This window comes from Platalea leucorodia, assembly GCF_965183815.1.
Source record: "Platalea leucorodia genome assembly, contig: HAP1_HAP1_SCAFFOLD_524, whole genome shotgun sequence".
NCBI classification, from domain to species: Eukaryota; Metazoa; Chordata; class Aves; order Pelecaniformes; family Threskiornithidae; genus Platalea; species Platalea leucorodia.
The window spans coordinates 100-16,172 of NW_028121076.1; the positions used below are offsets into that span (position 1 = coordinate 100).

At 48.1% G+C, this 16,073-nt stretch overlaps 1 protein-coding gene across 3 annotated transcripts; it reads right to left on the bottom strand.

The window, feature by feature from the left end:
• Positions 1-3,267: 3,267 nt before the first annotated feature.
• LOC309604256 (myb/SANT-like DNA-binding domain-containing protein 4) lies at positions 3,268-10,400 on the bottom strand. 3 transcript variants are annotated; one of them, XM_082339189.1, is made up of 3 exons: positions 10,325-10,400; positions 7,102-7,737; positions 3,268-5,246 (listed from the first exon to the last, which is right to left on the bottom strand). In XM_082339189.1, the coding sequence occupies exons 2-3, from the start codon at positions 7,567-7,569 to the stop codon at positions 4,635-4,637; spliced, it is 1,080 nt and encodes a 359-aa protein (XP_082195315.1). In that variant the 5' UTR covers positions 7,570-7,737; positions 10,325-10,400; the 3' UTR covers positions 3,268-4,634. The 3 variants fall into 3 exon arrangements, with proteins under 3 accessions (XP_082195315.1, XP_082195314.1, XP_082195316.1); XM_082339188.1 differs by lacking the exon at positions 10,325-10,400 and adding an exon at positions 10,144-10,177; XM_082339190.1 differs by lacking the exon at positions 10,325-10,400 and adding an exon at positions 8,645-8,965.
• Between the last annotated feature and the right edge of the window lie 5,673 nt (positions 10,401-16,073).

Sequence of the window (16,073 nt, forward strand, 5' to 3'; positions counted from 1 at the left end):
CCTGCAGCATCTCTTTATGCACAGTGAAAGTTGCTCAAAATGGCCCAGAAATAAGGCAGGATCCCTTACTCAAGGAAATGAAGTGGCCTTTGAATCTTACCGCGCTTTCTCAGGTGTGTCCTGTTGGGAGCGCGGCCGCTGTTTGTCCTGGGCTCTTCTTGGGGACCACATTTACAACCTTACCCTATCACCTTCTCTGGCTGTTGTTAGGGCACTGGTAAGCGTTAGCCAGTCTGTCTCCAAACTGCACGGTGAAAACACCTGGACGCACGCTGCTTCTCTCCATTAACGTCCTAGCCAGGCACAAATTGGTGGGACCCATCCCTAAGACAGCGAGAAACTCTCGGAGGTAGCCTTTAGTTTACCTTTGTTATTTGGCCTTCTGGCCCTAAAATTACTGACTAGAAAACCCTTCATGGAGGAGTGGACATGATGGCGTTTATGAAGGTCCCGGTGCACGCTCCTGCTGCAGCACAGGAAACCACATGCGTGCACGGAGCGCGCGAGCCTGCCGCCTTTCGCAGCGCCTGCAAAACTGCCTGCTGCACCTCAGGCCGTGCTTCGGCCCTCGCCTTCCCCGTTCATGCGTTCCCGTCAGAGTCCACAGAGCCGTGAGATCTGACATCGGTGCATCAGACCGAACCTTGAGAAAGCAGTTTGCAGTGACCACTGGCGATATTTCCAGCACTCTCTTTTATCTGTCGCCAGCTTCACCCGCCTTCCCTCTTGCTCAGTGTTTGATCTTCACACCTCTCCTTTTTCTTTCTCCAAATACTTGCCTCTTCCTCCGTACGTGCGTGGTTTGCACCTTGTCTTAAAACTCTTCCCAGTCTGGAAACGTCGCTTATCACTTTACAGTCACAGGCCCTCCTTTCAAGCAGGAGTCCAAAATCTCTCCCTCTCTAGCAGAGGAACTGAATTCACACGTATGTCCTGACTTTGGTGACATTTACATGGCCCAAATCTTGCCCTTAGGCTTTGCTGTCAGGATCCCAGGTTGGTAAATCAAGCAATTAAGGTTTAAGAGCTTGCAGATTAGTATTTAAAAAGGTGACATTTAAATTCAAATTACCACAAAATGACTGCAATTTTGGTATGAAAAAAGCAAGCTATAAAATTGAGGTATTAAACTCTGTAATTTTCTCTAAATTTTATGTTGAAACTGTATTTTCAGTGATTTATGACGATACTTAATTTCATCATTCAGTATTTTCCAAGAGGTTTTGTATAACCAAAGGATGCATCACTTCCCTAGGAGGCTGAGTAGTTGCTAGAAGAAATAATTGCTTGCATGCAGCTCTATTCACATTTGGAGAAGTGTTCAAATTTCTGAAATGATTCAGAATTCAGAAATGCTTCCGATTTATTTATTTATTTCCCCCCTCCCCCAGACCTTTAATGCTCTTGGGGCATAATTCCCAAGATGTCCAATGTGAAATACAAACCATTATCCTAATGGTGAAGTCATTCAACCGGCGTTGAGCATGAAGACAGAGGTGCCGGTACCAAGCAGCGGCCTAACTAACTGCTCCTTCCTGGCCAAGTACTTCTTACAGACAAGACCATAGGAAGGTTATCTGTCCGCGCTTGGTCCTTCTGGTCACTACCTCTTGCACGCCTGGCTATGTTGCCCCTTGTTCCTACTCACCCTGTTTGCCAGTCAGAATAGTTATCTGGAAAGTTGGTCACCTCAGGATACAGTGATCATGAAATCCAAGTTAGCCCACTCTCTGGGTAAATGCTCTATGCACCAGGCAATCCTGAAAAACTTCCTGAATTCTGTCTCTCTCTTGTTTTGAAAGGGAAAGATAAGTAATCTCTCAAAATCAAGACAAAATGGTAATGGGCACAGAAAGCTGTTTTTAATATAAATGTGGTTGATATGTATCAGGCAGCTGAAAATTTGCCACTTTATTTCAGTGTACTGGGTTTGTGCGGAAAGGTTTTGGTAGTGGAGGGGCTACAGGGGTGGCTTCTGTGAGAAGCTGCTGGAAGCTTCCCCTATGCCCGACAGAGCCAACGCCAGCCAGCTCCAAGATGGACCAGCCACTGGCCAAGGCCAAGCCCATCAGCGACGGTGGTAGCGCCTCTGGGATAACATATTTAAGAAGGGGAAAAAGTTTTCTGCACAACAGCAACTGCAGCTCGAGTGAGAATATGCGAGAGGAACTGCACACACCAAGGTCAGTGACGAAGGAGGGCAGGAGGAGCTCCAGGCACCGGAGCAGAGATTCCCCTGCAGCCTGGGGGGAAGACCACGGTGAGGCAGGCTGTCCCCCTGCAGCCCATAGAGGGTAACGGTGGAGCAGATATCCACCTGCAGCCCCTGGAGGACCCCACGCCGGAGCAGGTGGATGTCCGAAGGAGGCTCTGACCCCAGGGGAAGCCCGTGCTGGAGCAGGCTCCGGGCAGGACCTGTGGAGCCATGGAGAGAGGAGCCCAGGCTGGAGCAGGTTTGCTGGCAGGGCTTGTGACCCCACTGGAGCAGTCTGTTCCTGAAGGACTGCACCCCGTGGAAGGGACCCACATTGGAGCAGTCTGTGAAGAGCTGCAGCCCGTGAGAAGGACTCACGATGGAGAAGTTTGTGGAGGACTGTCTCCCGTGGGAGGGACCCCACGCTGGAGCAGGGGAAGAGTGCGAGGAGTCCTCCCCTGCGGAGGAAGGAGCGGCAGAGACAACATGTGATGAAGTGACCACAACCCCATTCCCCGTCCCCCTGCACCGCTGCGGGGCAGAAGGTAGAGAAAATCAAGAGTAAAGTTAAGCCCAGGAAGAAGGGCGGGGCAGGGAGAAGGTGTTTCAAGACTTGGTTTTATTTGTCATTATCCTGACTTTGATTGGCAAAAAATTAATTTCCCCAAGTTGCGTCTGTTTTGCCCATGACAGTAACTGGTGAGTGACCTCTCCCTGTCCTTATCTCGACCCACGAGCCTTTCGTTAGATTTTCTCTCCCCTGTCCAGCTGTGGAGGGGAGTGATAGCGCGGCTTTGGGGGGCACCTGGCGTCCAGCCCGCGTCCGTTCCTGCCCAGCTGGTTTGTGTCTCCTTCCTTTTGCCTTTCTCCAGTCAAGTGCTGGGTGGTTGAAGTCCGACTTTGAGACGCCTCATCTCTCCCATTTACTACACAGGGAGTACAGGCACCCGCAACTTTGGGGTGCTGCTGTGTTGAGTACCCAGGTTCCTCTTTGTACCTAGCCCTGCTTCTCTGTGAAGACACACAGTCTCAAGAGCAATTTCGGGTTGTAGTAGTCAAATTTATTTCCACTGTAGAAGCACACTTGTTTCAGTAATAAAAAAATAACATTTTCTTTGCAGAATAAAAGTAGTCCTGTAGTGGTATAAATATATTTACTTGCACAAGAATCCATGTAAGTCACTCAACCTATATTCCAATTTAGTATTCGCATAGTCCTAAGTTTCAAATGGAGTCAACAAAAGATAGTTACTTGCAGAAAGATGAGAAATGTGAAGTCTGGCTCAGGTGGGATTTAAACACATACAAAATAATAGAAAGCTTCCTTTTTTTTTTTTATTATTTTAAATGAATGCATTGCTTATGAAAAATACTGACAGCCTTCAGCACCGACCATTTCCCTTTGTCTAACTAAAACACACGATATGGCCTCGGCCATAGAAGCCTCTTCTGGCTGCCTCGCAGACGTGACCTCCGTGCTGGCCAGGCAGAACGAACATCAGGAGTGTCATGGTCAAGCTCAGTGCTCCTGAGTCTGTGCTCAGCCTCTGCGCCTCCACTCCCCAGGCTCCCCTCACCAGCTACTGTCTCTCAAGGAACAAACCAGGTCCAGCGATGTACTTCAGGGGGCCATCACAGACCCCTCGGACAGCAAGCCTGATCAATCAGTACGTCCCTGTGCTATACTAAGACGGGTGCTGTATTCCACACTGCATTATTAATGACCTGGTGCAACCAACAGTCCAGCTTATAGGAGGCATGGTTGATGTGTGACTTTAGCTAGTATGAACACTCCATGCAAAAGGAAGAATACTACTTTCTGCACCCCCATTCAGTTCAAGCCATGGAACAACCGTAAACACAACTGCAGTGAATTTAACTTGTACTTTAACTTTTAGATAATTCTTGAACTCTTTTTCCAGTTGCGGCGGTGGAAAAAAACAAAAAGGGGAAACTTAGTTTAACGAACCAATCGCATCGTGACTGTGTTATTGTGTTCTGTCTAACTTGTACTTATTTACTGCGCAGGCTAGCACCAGCACCATGCCTTCACAACGTACACTGATTATTCTGATCCTTCCTTACTGTTAGTACAGTGAAAAAAGCACAAGGTTCAGCCTTGCTTCTTCTCAATGTGTCTATGAGAGGAGGACACCAAACTAACACAACACAATACTGAAGACAAGAGAACGTAACACTTAGTTCTGATACACTGAAAAGCAATTTCACACATAAGCTCAGTTATGTAGGCACACAGACATATTGAGCACCATTCTTTTTTTCTTCCTTTTTTTTTTTTTTTTCCTTTTTCAGTTTAACATCAACATTCAACTCTGAACAGAAGAATGTTAAGCCTCTAGGACAGTTTCAGTATTAAGAAAAGAACTACCTCTATTTTACAAACATCAAAACACTAATGTTGATACTTCAGTCAAGGAGTTCACTGCAAGTGACCCTCTCGCTGAATTCGAAGGCGCTCCTTCTCCACCTGCAAGCGTTCCTTCTCAATCTGCAGCTTCTCTGACTCAAACTTCAGGAACTGCAGCCTCTCCTTCTCTGACTCAAACTTCAGGAACTGCAGCCTCTCCTTCTCTAACTGCAAACGTTCTTTTTCAAGTTTTAACTTTTCAGTTTCTAGATCCAGAGGCTGTATGACGGGTTTCTCTGTTTGGGCGAGGTCATTTTCCAGGGCAGGTTTATCGGCATGCAGAGTCTCTAGCCTGAGTTTCTCCCATTCAATCTGAAGACGCTCCTTCTCAAGCTGAAGCCTCTCGCGCTCCAAGTCAACGTGCCGCAACCGTTCTTTCTCAATTTGCAGGCGCTCCTTCTCTACTTGCAGCCTTTCGGCCTCAATGTCTAGTCGCTGCTTCTCCAGCTCCACCTTCTGCTTCTCCAGATTTATAAGCAAGTGCGAATCTTCATAGGCGAGCCTAGCTTGAGCAGAGCTGAGATTTCCAAACTCTTCAATGTGGGGGAAGTCTGGTAGGTCATTTTCCTTTTTCGAATCCGGCAGAACGGATGACAAAATTTCTTCTTCTTCCTCAATAGGAAACTGCAGAGAGGAACGCAACAGACAAGAATTACATTCCAGTCTTTATGCCAGACTAAATCTATCACACACACCTTGACTGAAAAGAACATACTGGGCTTTTTCATCTTAAAAGCTACTCAGAACTGTTTAACTCACATGCTGTGAACTAACTGAGTTCTTGTCATTTTTATGAAACGGAGTGTATCATGATGCAATCTCTTCAGTCACATGCCACTGGTATAATACCAGATGAGAACTGCGAGGGTAACAGTTTTTTAGGTAGTCCTTGCAAGGAGCGGGCAGTTGGACTCAAGGATCCTTAGGGGTCCCTTCCAACTTGAGGTATTCTATGAACTATGCTAGATCAAAAGACTGTTTTCTACCATTACACATGCAGAGAAACACGTTTTATCTACCAATTAATATCTGGCCATGAAAAACGCAAAATCAGCTTGTCGGCGGACATGCAAGAAGATACAGAAAATACTGCACGATAGATATTATAGAGCATTCAGAACCACTGAGAGAAAACTGGATCTAAAAAAAGCATATGTGGTTCTTACTTTTCATATAGCTGGGTGACTTCTGTGTAAGCCCCTAGGAATTTGTTGTGACTAATTCTTTATCAGAGCAGCTGGATCCATAGGCTACGTGGTACGTAAGCTAACCCATCCTTTGCTAACCTGAGGATTCCGCTTCTACAAAACATGTAACGCTGGTATTTTTCACATGCTCCTAACCCTTCAAACTGTATGAAGTGGGTCAATAAATAAGGACTTGTTTAACCCATTCTGTATTATTACATTTGCTGTAAAGCTATTTATGATGCAGATGACTAGGTGGTTAGGACAATTGCTCTGGGTGGACTGTAACAACTTGTGCAGAATTACAGCCCTTACGTGCTACAAATTCAGAGTACACAAGGGTAACTGTCTCCCACTAAGTACGCTGCAAAAGAAAGGCAAACTGAGGAAGAGAGGGGATCAGAAAATCTTAAGGCAACGAGAGCTGCTGCCAGTCCTCCAGCATTAGAGCAGACAGACACTGTTCCTCAGCAGCTGTCAGACAGTAGGCTCACTACCATTTCACAGCTTACGTGGATTTCTTCCCAGCACACAGCTCAACTGAGCTAAGACAGGAGTTGCTTCCCCCGCCTTCCCCCCTCCAAAACAAAAACCCAACCCAAAACTGTCTGAGTAACCCTTTTTGAAGGGAGAACTAGACATCTGTACAGGTACAACAAAACTATCCAAACATTCGCCTTCTCTCCAGCTGGCTGCCTACCCCAGGGCAGTCACGGTACTACTAGGAGTAACAACTTGTCTACAGGACCCACAGCTGCTTGTCAAATTCACACTAAAATTCTCACAGACAGGAATGGCTGACTGACTTACTCAAGTAATGTTTTCATCTCCTCTGGGTTCGGTTTAAGAAATACAAACAGCATTCTGTTTCTTTCTGTACCTGCAGGTAACATATGCTTCCATTTGTTAAAAGAGGTGCATTTCTCTTCTCCGTTCAGCCAGCCAGCCAGCCTCAGTATTAAAATCACCAGTTTCCTTCAACAGCGTATTTGCGTTCTACTGACTAAACTAATTCTTACCTACGGCACATGCAAATGGAAAACAGATGTGCAAATACACATTCAAAGTTGAGGGATATCAATTTCATAACCAACATCCAAGACCTTACACACAGTTGCAAGTTGCTAGATTTGAATCCCATCTCTCTGAAACCTATTTGTTCCTACAGCTTCTTCAGTTCACACATTCAGAAAAAACAGAAACAGATGCTAGGAAGAAACACAGCAAAAAGCCTTATGCTGAAACAAAACGAAAGCCATATTGCATATAGCTAATGTACGTCAGTCACTCACTTCAAAATTCTGCGGATCCTCCTCTTCCTCTTCTACTTTGATTTCTGTTAAAGATCCACCGGCTTCTCTGAAGTCAGTGATATTCTGCCATTCAAAACTAGATTCAATTGCAAATCCCATTTTCTCATCCATGTCTTCATTGAGAGAGTCATCTAAATTGGATGAAGGAAGGTGAAACCCAGCACCTACTACTTTGATGTTTGCATTCAGACGTTTTCTCTTCATGAGTGCTCTCCAGTCAAGGTATCGCTTTTTCACTTCTGTCCCTGTTCTTTGCTCTCCTTCACCTACAGCATTTACACACTCTGCTATTTCCTCCCAAGCTTTCCGTTTCATCTCATTAATTGTTGTATTAAATTGCTTTGAAAAGAGTACTCCTCTCCTTTTTCTGATTTCCTTAAGGAGAGTTTGAGTTTCCTGAAAAGTAAAATTGCTTTTTCTTTTTCTTTTTCTTTTTAGTTGTTTCATTTTTTCCAGCTTTAACCTAATAATTTCACCACAGCAGACTACAGAGACGATCTGACACTAATCGGTTATTAACAGAAATAAAACTTAAAAGCCAATGAAAGCAGAGCTCAGTTCTCGTGAAGTGAATTTTCTCTTCACTTTGTAGTAGTTTCCTATTTGTCAGGCTTCCTAAGAGAAAAAAAGCAAACAACATAAATCTCCAACGTATACACTGCATATTTTCATTTAACGAACTTGATTCCTAAGTCATCATTTAAGGAACGCGTATTTTGAACTGATCGTTCAGTCAACAGAAGAAAACTATTTAGGGGTCTGAAATTTATGAGACATTTTACATGAGACACCATTTCCAGAAAAAAAGAAAAAAGGTAGATTAATATGAAAAGTTAAAGTTTTAGAGGCTCTTCTGACTGATCTTAACCACAAGAAGAGAACTGGAACAATTCTGCTGAATGTTAGAAAATAACTACTAGTTCAAACAAATGTCATGCATTAGAGAGGTTTTAACAGCACACAGATTTAGGAAGAATCCATTAGATGCCCATGGTAAAGCCCTCCTCTATCCGTCCCACACTGCAAAACACCTCAAGTCAGATGGGATGACAAGTTGAAAGCATGTCCAGTCCTCTACCCTCAGCAATAGCTGGTCCTGGGCCTGATGCTGAAAAGAAAGCTAAGCCCCATAACACACCTGACAGAATGCACGCAACTCTACAGAACGGGCAAAGTCTGAGCGGGAGAAACAGAGGACAATTAATGCAGTGATGAGTGTTATCATAGACCATATTACCAAAAAAAAAAAAAAAAAAAAAAAAAAAAAAAGGAATTGAAAGCACGGTCTGAGAATGAAAAAGGTTCGTGGTCAGACTGCTGGGTAATGGTCCAACTTAGGACTTATTTTGACCTTTCCTTTGTAGTTTTTATTTTTCTCCTGTTATTCTCCTAAACTTGTTTAAAACATACACATCAGCACCTTACATCAAAACTCTCCATGTGGGGGATAATACACAGAATAGCTTAGACATCATTCTTCATTTCCTCTGTGCTACTGACTGTAAATAAGTGGTTCACTTACAAAGTTTTCCATATCAAGCAGCATTCTTTCATACCCCACACGTAAGCATGCTGGACTCAAATATTTTGTAAAACTTTGCATTTAGGAAACTGCTTTACTGCTTTTCCTCCTTAAAATATTGCCCTCGCTGTGAATCCATTTACTTCCGATGGTTACTAGGCGAGCAAATACACAAAACCGAGTCCCAAGAAGAAATCAACTGCATAAAGCACGGGCGTGTATCAGCACGGACCACTCTGCACTGCTCCCGTGCAGCTACCAGCACTTCTGGCTCCTCAGTCTCAAGCTGGACGCTGCATGTTGCTGCTTAAGATGTGTGGAACTTCCTGCCCTTCTGAAAATAAAATACTGATTGGTTTCTGAGAAAAGGGAATTATTTAAAAAAAAAAAATATATAACCTACTGCTTTAATGTAGACCCTTAACTTGACATAACCAGTACTAAAATAGGAAAAACGCTGCAGTTTGAAAACTCAGATTTATACCACAACACAGCACCAGATCTGCTAGAATTACACAAAATTTCTCTGAGACCTTTTATCTGATCTTTTAGCGTCTCCTTAACCTTCATTATTATAAGTTTACCAAGAAAAGATACTTGGGCTTTCAAGGTAGCAGCATCATATTGACTTGTCTGGCAGAAAATCAATTTATCTGGCACTTGCTGTGGTTTTCAAACGCAAATTATACCGCTGGTGCTTTTCTGTTATTATGGCAACTGACTTTCTTGACCTCTGTATCAAATTCTAAGTTTACCTTGTGTAAGTTTGGTTTGGTTTTTTTTTTTAACTGTTAAAAACTGACCAAGCAGAATTCTTATCCTACAAGGGTAACTGAGGGCGGCGGAGGGGCGGCACCCAGGATGGGAAGCAGCCGCGGCCTCAGGCCGTTGGCTCCACAGATTCATCAGCCGAAAGCTCCCCAGCCCCCGAAACCGCCGCGGCCGCGAGCGGCAGCACGGCTCCCCGCCGCGCCGGCCGCGCCTTTGGCGGCGCGAAGGCAGGCCCGGCCCCGAGCTCCGCGCCGGCCCAGCCAGCGACCTCGCCGCCGGGCGGCGGGGCGGGCCCGGGCCCGCCAGGAGGCGCACGGAGCCCTGCGGGAGGCCGAGGAAGGCAACAAAGGAGGCGAGGGCAGGGCCGGCGGCCCCGGCCGGCGCCTCCCCGAGCCCCGCCGGGCTGAGCCCCGGGCAGCAGCTGGGCCCGCGGCCCCCACCCGCGCCGCAGGCCGGCAGCCCCCCGGCAAGTGGCCCGCAGGCGGGCCGGCGGGGCCCCGCGGCTCTCCCGGGAGGAAGAGGACGGCCTCCCCGCCGGGCCGCCGAGGAGGACGGCGGCAACCGCCTCACCGCCCTCAGGAGCCGGGGCTCCGCCGCTCCCCCCTCAAAGGGGCCGGGGGCCGCCTGCACCCCGCGCGGGCAGCAGCCCCACGGCGGAAGCGGCTGCCTCGGGCCCGCTCCCCTGCCCGCCCCGCCCGGGTCCCCGGGGAGCCGCGCCAACTGCTCACCTGCGCCCAGCTCTCCCCTCCGGGTCGCCGGCCCTTTAACAACCGCCGCCCTCCCATTGGCCGAGCTGCGTGCCTGTCAGTCCTTCCCGCACGCCTATTGGCGGGCCACGGCCGCCGCTGCTCCTCCGCCCCGCCCCCTCGCCGCCCTGACGCGCCCGGCGGCCCGGAGTCCCCCACGTACGCTCGGAGCGCGGCAACAACTCGCCCGGCGGGGCCGCCGCCGTGCGCAGCCCCCGGGCCCCATTGGCTACAGTCGCTGCTTGTCTTCCCGCTGCCGCCGATGATTGGCTAGTGGCTGTCAAGGCCCGCCTCCCCCTTCAAGGGGCTTCCCGCGGCGGGCATCTCGCCGGGTCGTGGAGGAGCCGCACGGGGCGGCCCCGGCGCCGCCGTCCCGGCTGCTTTGTCTGCGGGGGCGGCGGGAGAGGCGGGAGAGGGCTGGCGCCTCTCTGCGGCGGTCTGGAAGGGGGCGGGGGGCTCGGGCGCGCCTCCCCCCGGTGCGCCGCGCGAGCGCAGGCCCGGGCGGAGGGTGCGGGCTCCCGCCGCGGGCGTTGCCGCGGCCGCGTAGGGGCAGCCGCGGAGCAGCAGGCAGGCGGGTTGTGGTGGCAGAGCTACGGCATCGCCACGGGCATTTCCTCCTAAACGGTGTGGTGTGAGTGTGTTGCGGGTTTTGTGGTTAAAATAGTGAAATAACATTTGTGGAGATACTGCGATAAAAAAGTAATTATCTTCTGGGAAGTGCTGCTTATGTAAGCCACCACGTCATTACTGTAGGTGAATATACATGCAAAACACTTTTCTTAGAATCATAGAATGTCCCTAGTTGGAAGGGACCCACAAGGACCATCGAGTCCAACTCCTGTCCCTGCATAGGACAACCCCAAAATTCATACCACATGTCTGAGGGCGTTGACCAAATGCTTCTTGAATGTTGGCAGGCTTGGCGCCATGACTGCCTCCCAGGGGAGCGTGTTCCAGTGCTCCGCCACCCTCTGGGTGAAGAACCTTTTCCTACTGTCCAACCTAAGCCTCCCCTGGATATCTTCCTGCCGTTCCCTCAGGTCCTATCATTGGTCGTCAGGGAGAAGAGATCAGCGCCTGCCCCTCCTCTTCCCCTTGTGAGGAAGCTGTAGACCGTGATGAGGTCTCCCCTCAGTCTCCTCCAGGCTGAACAGACCAAGTGACTTCAGCCGCTCCTCATACGGCTTCCCCTCTAAACCCTTCACCATCTTTGTGGCTCTCCTCTGGACACTCTCTAGTAGCTTCGTATCCTTTTTGTACTGTGGGGCCCAAAACTGCACACAGCACTCAAGATGAGGCCGCACCAGTGCAGAGTAGAGCAGGACCATCACCTCCCTCGACCGGCTAGCAACACAGTGCTTGACGCACCCCAGGACACGGTTGGCGCCCCTGGCTGCCAGGGCATACTGTTGGCTCATGTTCAACTTGCTGTCGACCAGAACCCCCAGATCCCTCTCTGCGGGGCTGCTCTCCAGCCTCTCCTTCCCCAGTCTGTGTACATCCAGGGCTGCCATGTCCCAGGTGCAAAATCTGGCACTTGCCCTTGTTAAATTTCATCCAGTTGGTGATTGCCCAGCTCTCTAATTTGTCCAGATCTCTCTGCAGGGCCTCTCTGTCCTCGAGAGTGTCAACGGCTCCTCACAGTTTTGTGTCATTGGCAAACTTAGATAGTAGTCCTTCAAGTCCTGCATCCAAGTTGTTTATGAAGACATTAAAGAGCACTGGCCCCAGGATGGATCCCTGCAGAACCCTGCTAGTGACTGGTCGCCAGCCCGATGTAACCCCATTTTCTATAACCCTTTGAGCCCGACCCGCCAGCCAATTGCTCACCCATTGCATTATGTGTTTATCCAGCTGTATGCGGGACATTCTGTCCGGGAGGATACTGTGAGAGACAGTATCGAAAGCTTTACTGAAGTCCAAAAAGATTACATTGACTGGCTTCCCTTGGTCAACTAGGTGGGTGATCTTGTCATAGAAGGAAATCAAGTTTGTCAAGCAGGAGTTTACCCTTGTGAACCCATGCTGGCTGGGACCAATGACTGTGTTGTCTTTCAGGTGTTTTTCAATAACTCCCAGAATAATCTCCATGATTTTGCCAGGCACAGAGGTGAGACTGACAGGCCTGTATTTACCAGGGTCATCCCTGTTGCCCTTCTTGAAGACTGGGACAACATTTGCCAGCTTCCAGTCAACTGGCACCTCCCCAGATTCCCAAGGGCATTGAAAAATCATCGAGAGAGGTCTCGCTATGACATCAGCAAGCTCGTTCAGTACCCTGGAATGAATCCCCTTGGGCCCCATTGACTTATGGGGATCCAGCTGAAACAGCAAATCCCGCACAAATTCGGGGTTGGTTGGGACTTTGTCGTTCTTGCAGTCATGGTTCTCTAGCCCAGACCCCCAGAGCCCATCATCAGTGTTGAAGATCGAGGCAAAGAAAGCATTAAATGTCTCTGCTTTTGCGGAGCTTTCTGTTCTGGGGCTCTTCCTTTTTGTCTCCGCAGCCCCACGGGCAGTGTCGGGCACTTGCTCTTTGGGTTGCATCCTGTTGCCGTGGTAACGTGACCCTTGTGCAGGCTTAAGGCACTACTTGCAGGTAGAGAATTAAAAACTTTTTTTTTTCTGAAGTTTGCTACCTCTGTTCTGCCTAACCTGATGCACGTATGTATTATTTTATATATTTATTAACAATTACTTGCTCAATCCTTTCAAATCCAAGTTCTGGGCTGTATCTGGACTTAAGCAGTTTCACTGGACAGATAGGTTATTTGATTCATACAGCTTCTAGTAATCATAATTGTGATGATGAAACTACAAATCTCCTTTAAAATGGTATTTTCCAGTGTCAGTCCACAATTCTGGCAGTGAACCTCTTGAAAATACTTACAGAAACTAAATGGGAAAGGCTATGAATTTACGGGCTTACTTACAGATGATGATATTTAGCTGCCATACTTGCCCATTGTGTACTGAGTGTCATAAAAATTTGAAAAGGAAAATAGTAAGGAGCAGGGTAGCAAGACCATGCCACATTGTTGGCCATGTATTATACAGGGGTATTTGTTAGCAAGGCCTAGGTTTGAACTAGGCTTCAATTTACATTATTACAAGTATTTTTACATTTTCTGACACCCTCTGGCTTAAATTCACTAATTGATTTCAGCAACAATAGGGAAAAATCAGTCTTTCCTCCTCCCTCTTCTCCCACCTATCACTTCTGTCAAGGCCCCTGATTGACATGGGGTAAGATTTTTGAGGGTATTTTTGTGTTTGTGAAATATCAGCCCTGGATCTGACTCCGTCTCCTTGGAACACTCCGTGCCTTTCTGAGGGGAGCTTCTGGGGGCGTGTGAGCTGGAGAGGCAGGTGATGTTGCCGATGCTCTTTTGTGGCAACTGCCTCAAAAGTTCTATGAAAAGGCAAAGAAATGTGAGTTATCAGCCTCTGCTCCCACTTGCAAGGGGGATTTTATCTGGCAGATTTAGAAACTTCTTTTTGGGGGAGGGGAAACTTGCGAATGAGTGGTTAGGTCGCTTAAATAATCACCGCCACAGATATTTGTAAATAGTGATTTTAACAGAAATTTATAAAAGGGTGATTTAACAGAGTTCGATGGCAAGGTTCAGTCTATTACTTATTAAATGAATGGAATATATGGAGAGAGAGAAAAAGAAAAGGGAATACAAGGGGGGGGGGTAAAGGAGGCCCTCCCGTTCAGTCACGAGGTTCGGAATGGACCCCCTTGCTTTCTAAACTCCTTCTCAGAGAGGAGCCTAGGTGCAGCTGGATCCAATCCTAGTCTCAGACTTGGTCAACCATTTATGTCTAAGGATTATATGTATTTAGCAGCAACTTAGGTTTATTCACAATAAGGAGAGAATCACAAGAATTTAGTAGTAACTAATCATTGATTACTCTAGCATCTACAAAGTTATTAAATAAAGCTTACTACAGTATTTGTATAATACACACACACACAATCACACAATAGGCCTAATAAAAGAATACCTCTTAAAAATCCCACGCAAGTTTGATATGTACAGGTAAAGGTACCCATCAAAAATTCCCCTCGAGTTCAGTGAAATACTTCAATGATTTTCTCAACGGGCGAAGGGTTGAACCTCAAGGAGCGAAGGGCACTGGAGATCAGCCCAGGTCCTGTTGCCAGGGTTCCATGTGCAAACTTAAGAGTTCGCAGCTCTGAGAGGCGTCCCACTCAGAGGGAGATACTGGCGCAGCCCGCTGCGGTCCAGAAGAGCTCAAAGGGTCTCACCTGGTACTGCTGTTTATAGGGTTGTGAGATGATTGACTTTAGGCATCAGTAAATTTCTATTCTGGCCACAGCTGCGGTCAGTTATTGCTGAGTTCTCATTAATCTCAGCAAGGCAGGTATGATCCTCCCGTACCGATCCCTCTGAGTTACGATCCACAATGAGGTGTTCCCAAGCTGTCCAGGGGTGACTGACTATGCCAGGTGGGATCAAGGCATACTTGTTCCCCAGCTCAACCATGCAAGAGTGCCTGGGGCGACCAAGGGGCGCCTGATCACCAGACTCATTGCTCAGAGGCCAAGCCTTGGCAGGGGTCCCTCTGGTTGTGAGGTGGTCCAGAGGAAGCTGGGGGGGGGGGGGGATGCACCACCACAGAAACAATACATGAACATCATTCAGCTACATTTTGAAAGGGCACCTGACAGATTTTTGTCCATTTCAAGATGATGCATACATACAACATCCAGCCCTAGATCATCCAAATACCTCAAGCAGCAGCAGTGTTTTGGGCACTTTTACCACCAGGCAGCTGGCAAATAGCCTGATGTAACCAAGAGCCCTATGCTCTACTTGGGAAAGTTCACAGTTTTTGGATGGGTCCAATCAACTCCACAGGTAAACGTGTAGCCTCCTCGCCACGTCCTTAATCCAGGGCCCGGCACAGCCCAGCTGCCTCGCCGTGACTCACGCCAATGGGAAAATTGTGAAGTTGTGAGAAAAAGCTCAGAAAGTTTGTAGAGAAGAGGCAAGCAAGATAAGGTCTCTACAGACGGAGCTAGGGTTGTTGAGACAGATGTCAGTAGCACTTTGAGGATTTAAGGGGGGAAAAAATCTACCAACGTGGAAAGATTAAGAAATCCCAAAGTAAGAAAAGAAAAAAACCAACCCTCAGAAGACGGCAACTCAGCACCACCAGGGAGCTATGCTGGGGAGCCCTTCCTCTCCTGGGTGATGCCTGCCCGGCCAGCAAAGATGCCTCGAGGTAATGAGGCTACTAATGCTTAGTCTGATAGCTTTATTAAATCCTAACCATCTCTTCTTTGCCTTAATAAATAAATATTTTATACCTTGTGTATACATTGCCTGCAGCATCTCTTTATGCACAGTGAAAGTTGCTCAAAATGGCCCAGAAATAAGGCAGGATCCCTTACTCAAGGAAATGAAGTGGCCTTTGAATCTTACCGCGCTTTCTCAGGTGTGTCCTGTTGGGAGCGCGGCCGCTGTTTGTCCTGGGCTCTTCTTGGGGACCACATTTACAACCTTACCCTATCACCTTCTCTGGCTGTTGTTAGGGCACTGGTAAGCGTTAGCCAGTCTGTCTCCAAACTGCACGGTGAAAACACCTGGACGCACGCTGCTTCTCTCCATTAACGTCCTAGCCAGGCACAAATTGGTGGGACCCATCCCTAAGACAGCGAGAAACTCTCGGAGGTAGCCTTTAGTTTACCTTTGTTATTTGGCCTTCTGGCCCTAAAATTACTGACTAGAAAACCCTTCATGGAGGAGTGGACATGATGGCGTTTATGAAGGTCCCGGTGCACGCTCCTGCTGCAGCACAGGAAACCACATGCGTGCACGGAGCGCGCGAGCCTGCCGCCTTTCGCAGCGCCTGCAAAACTGCCTGCTGCACCTCAGGCC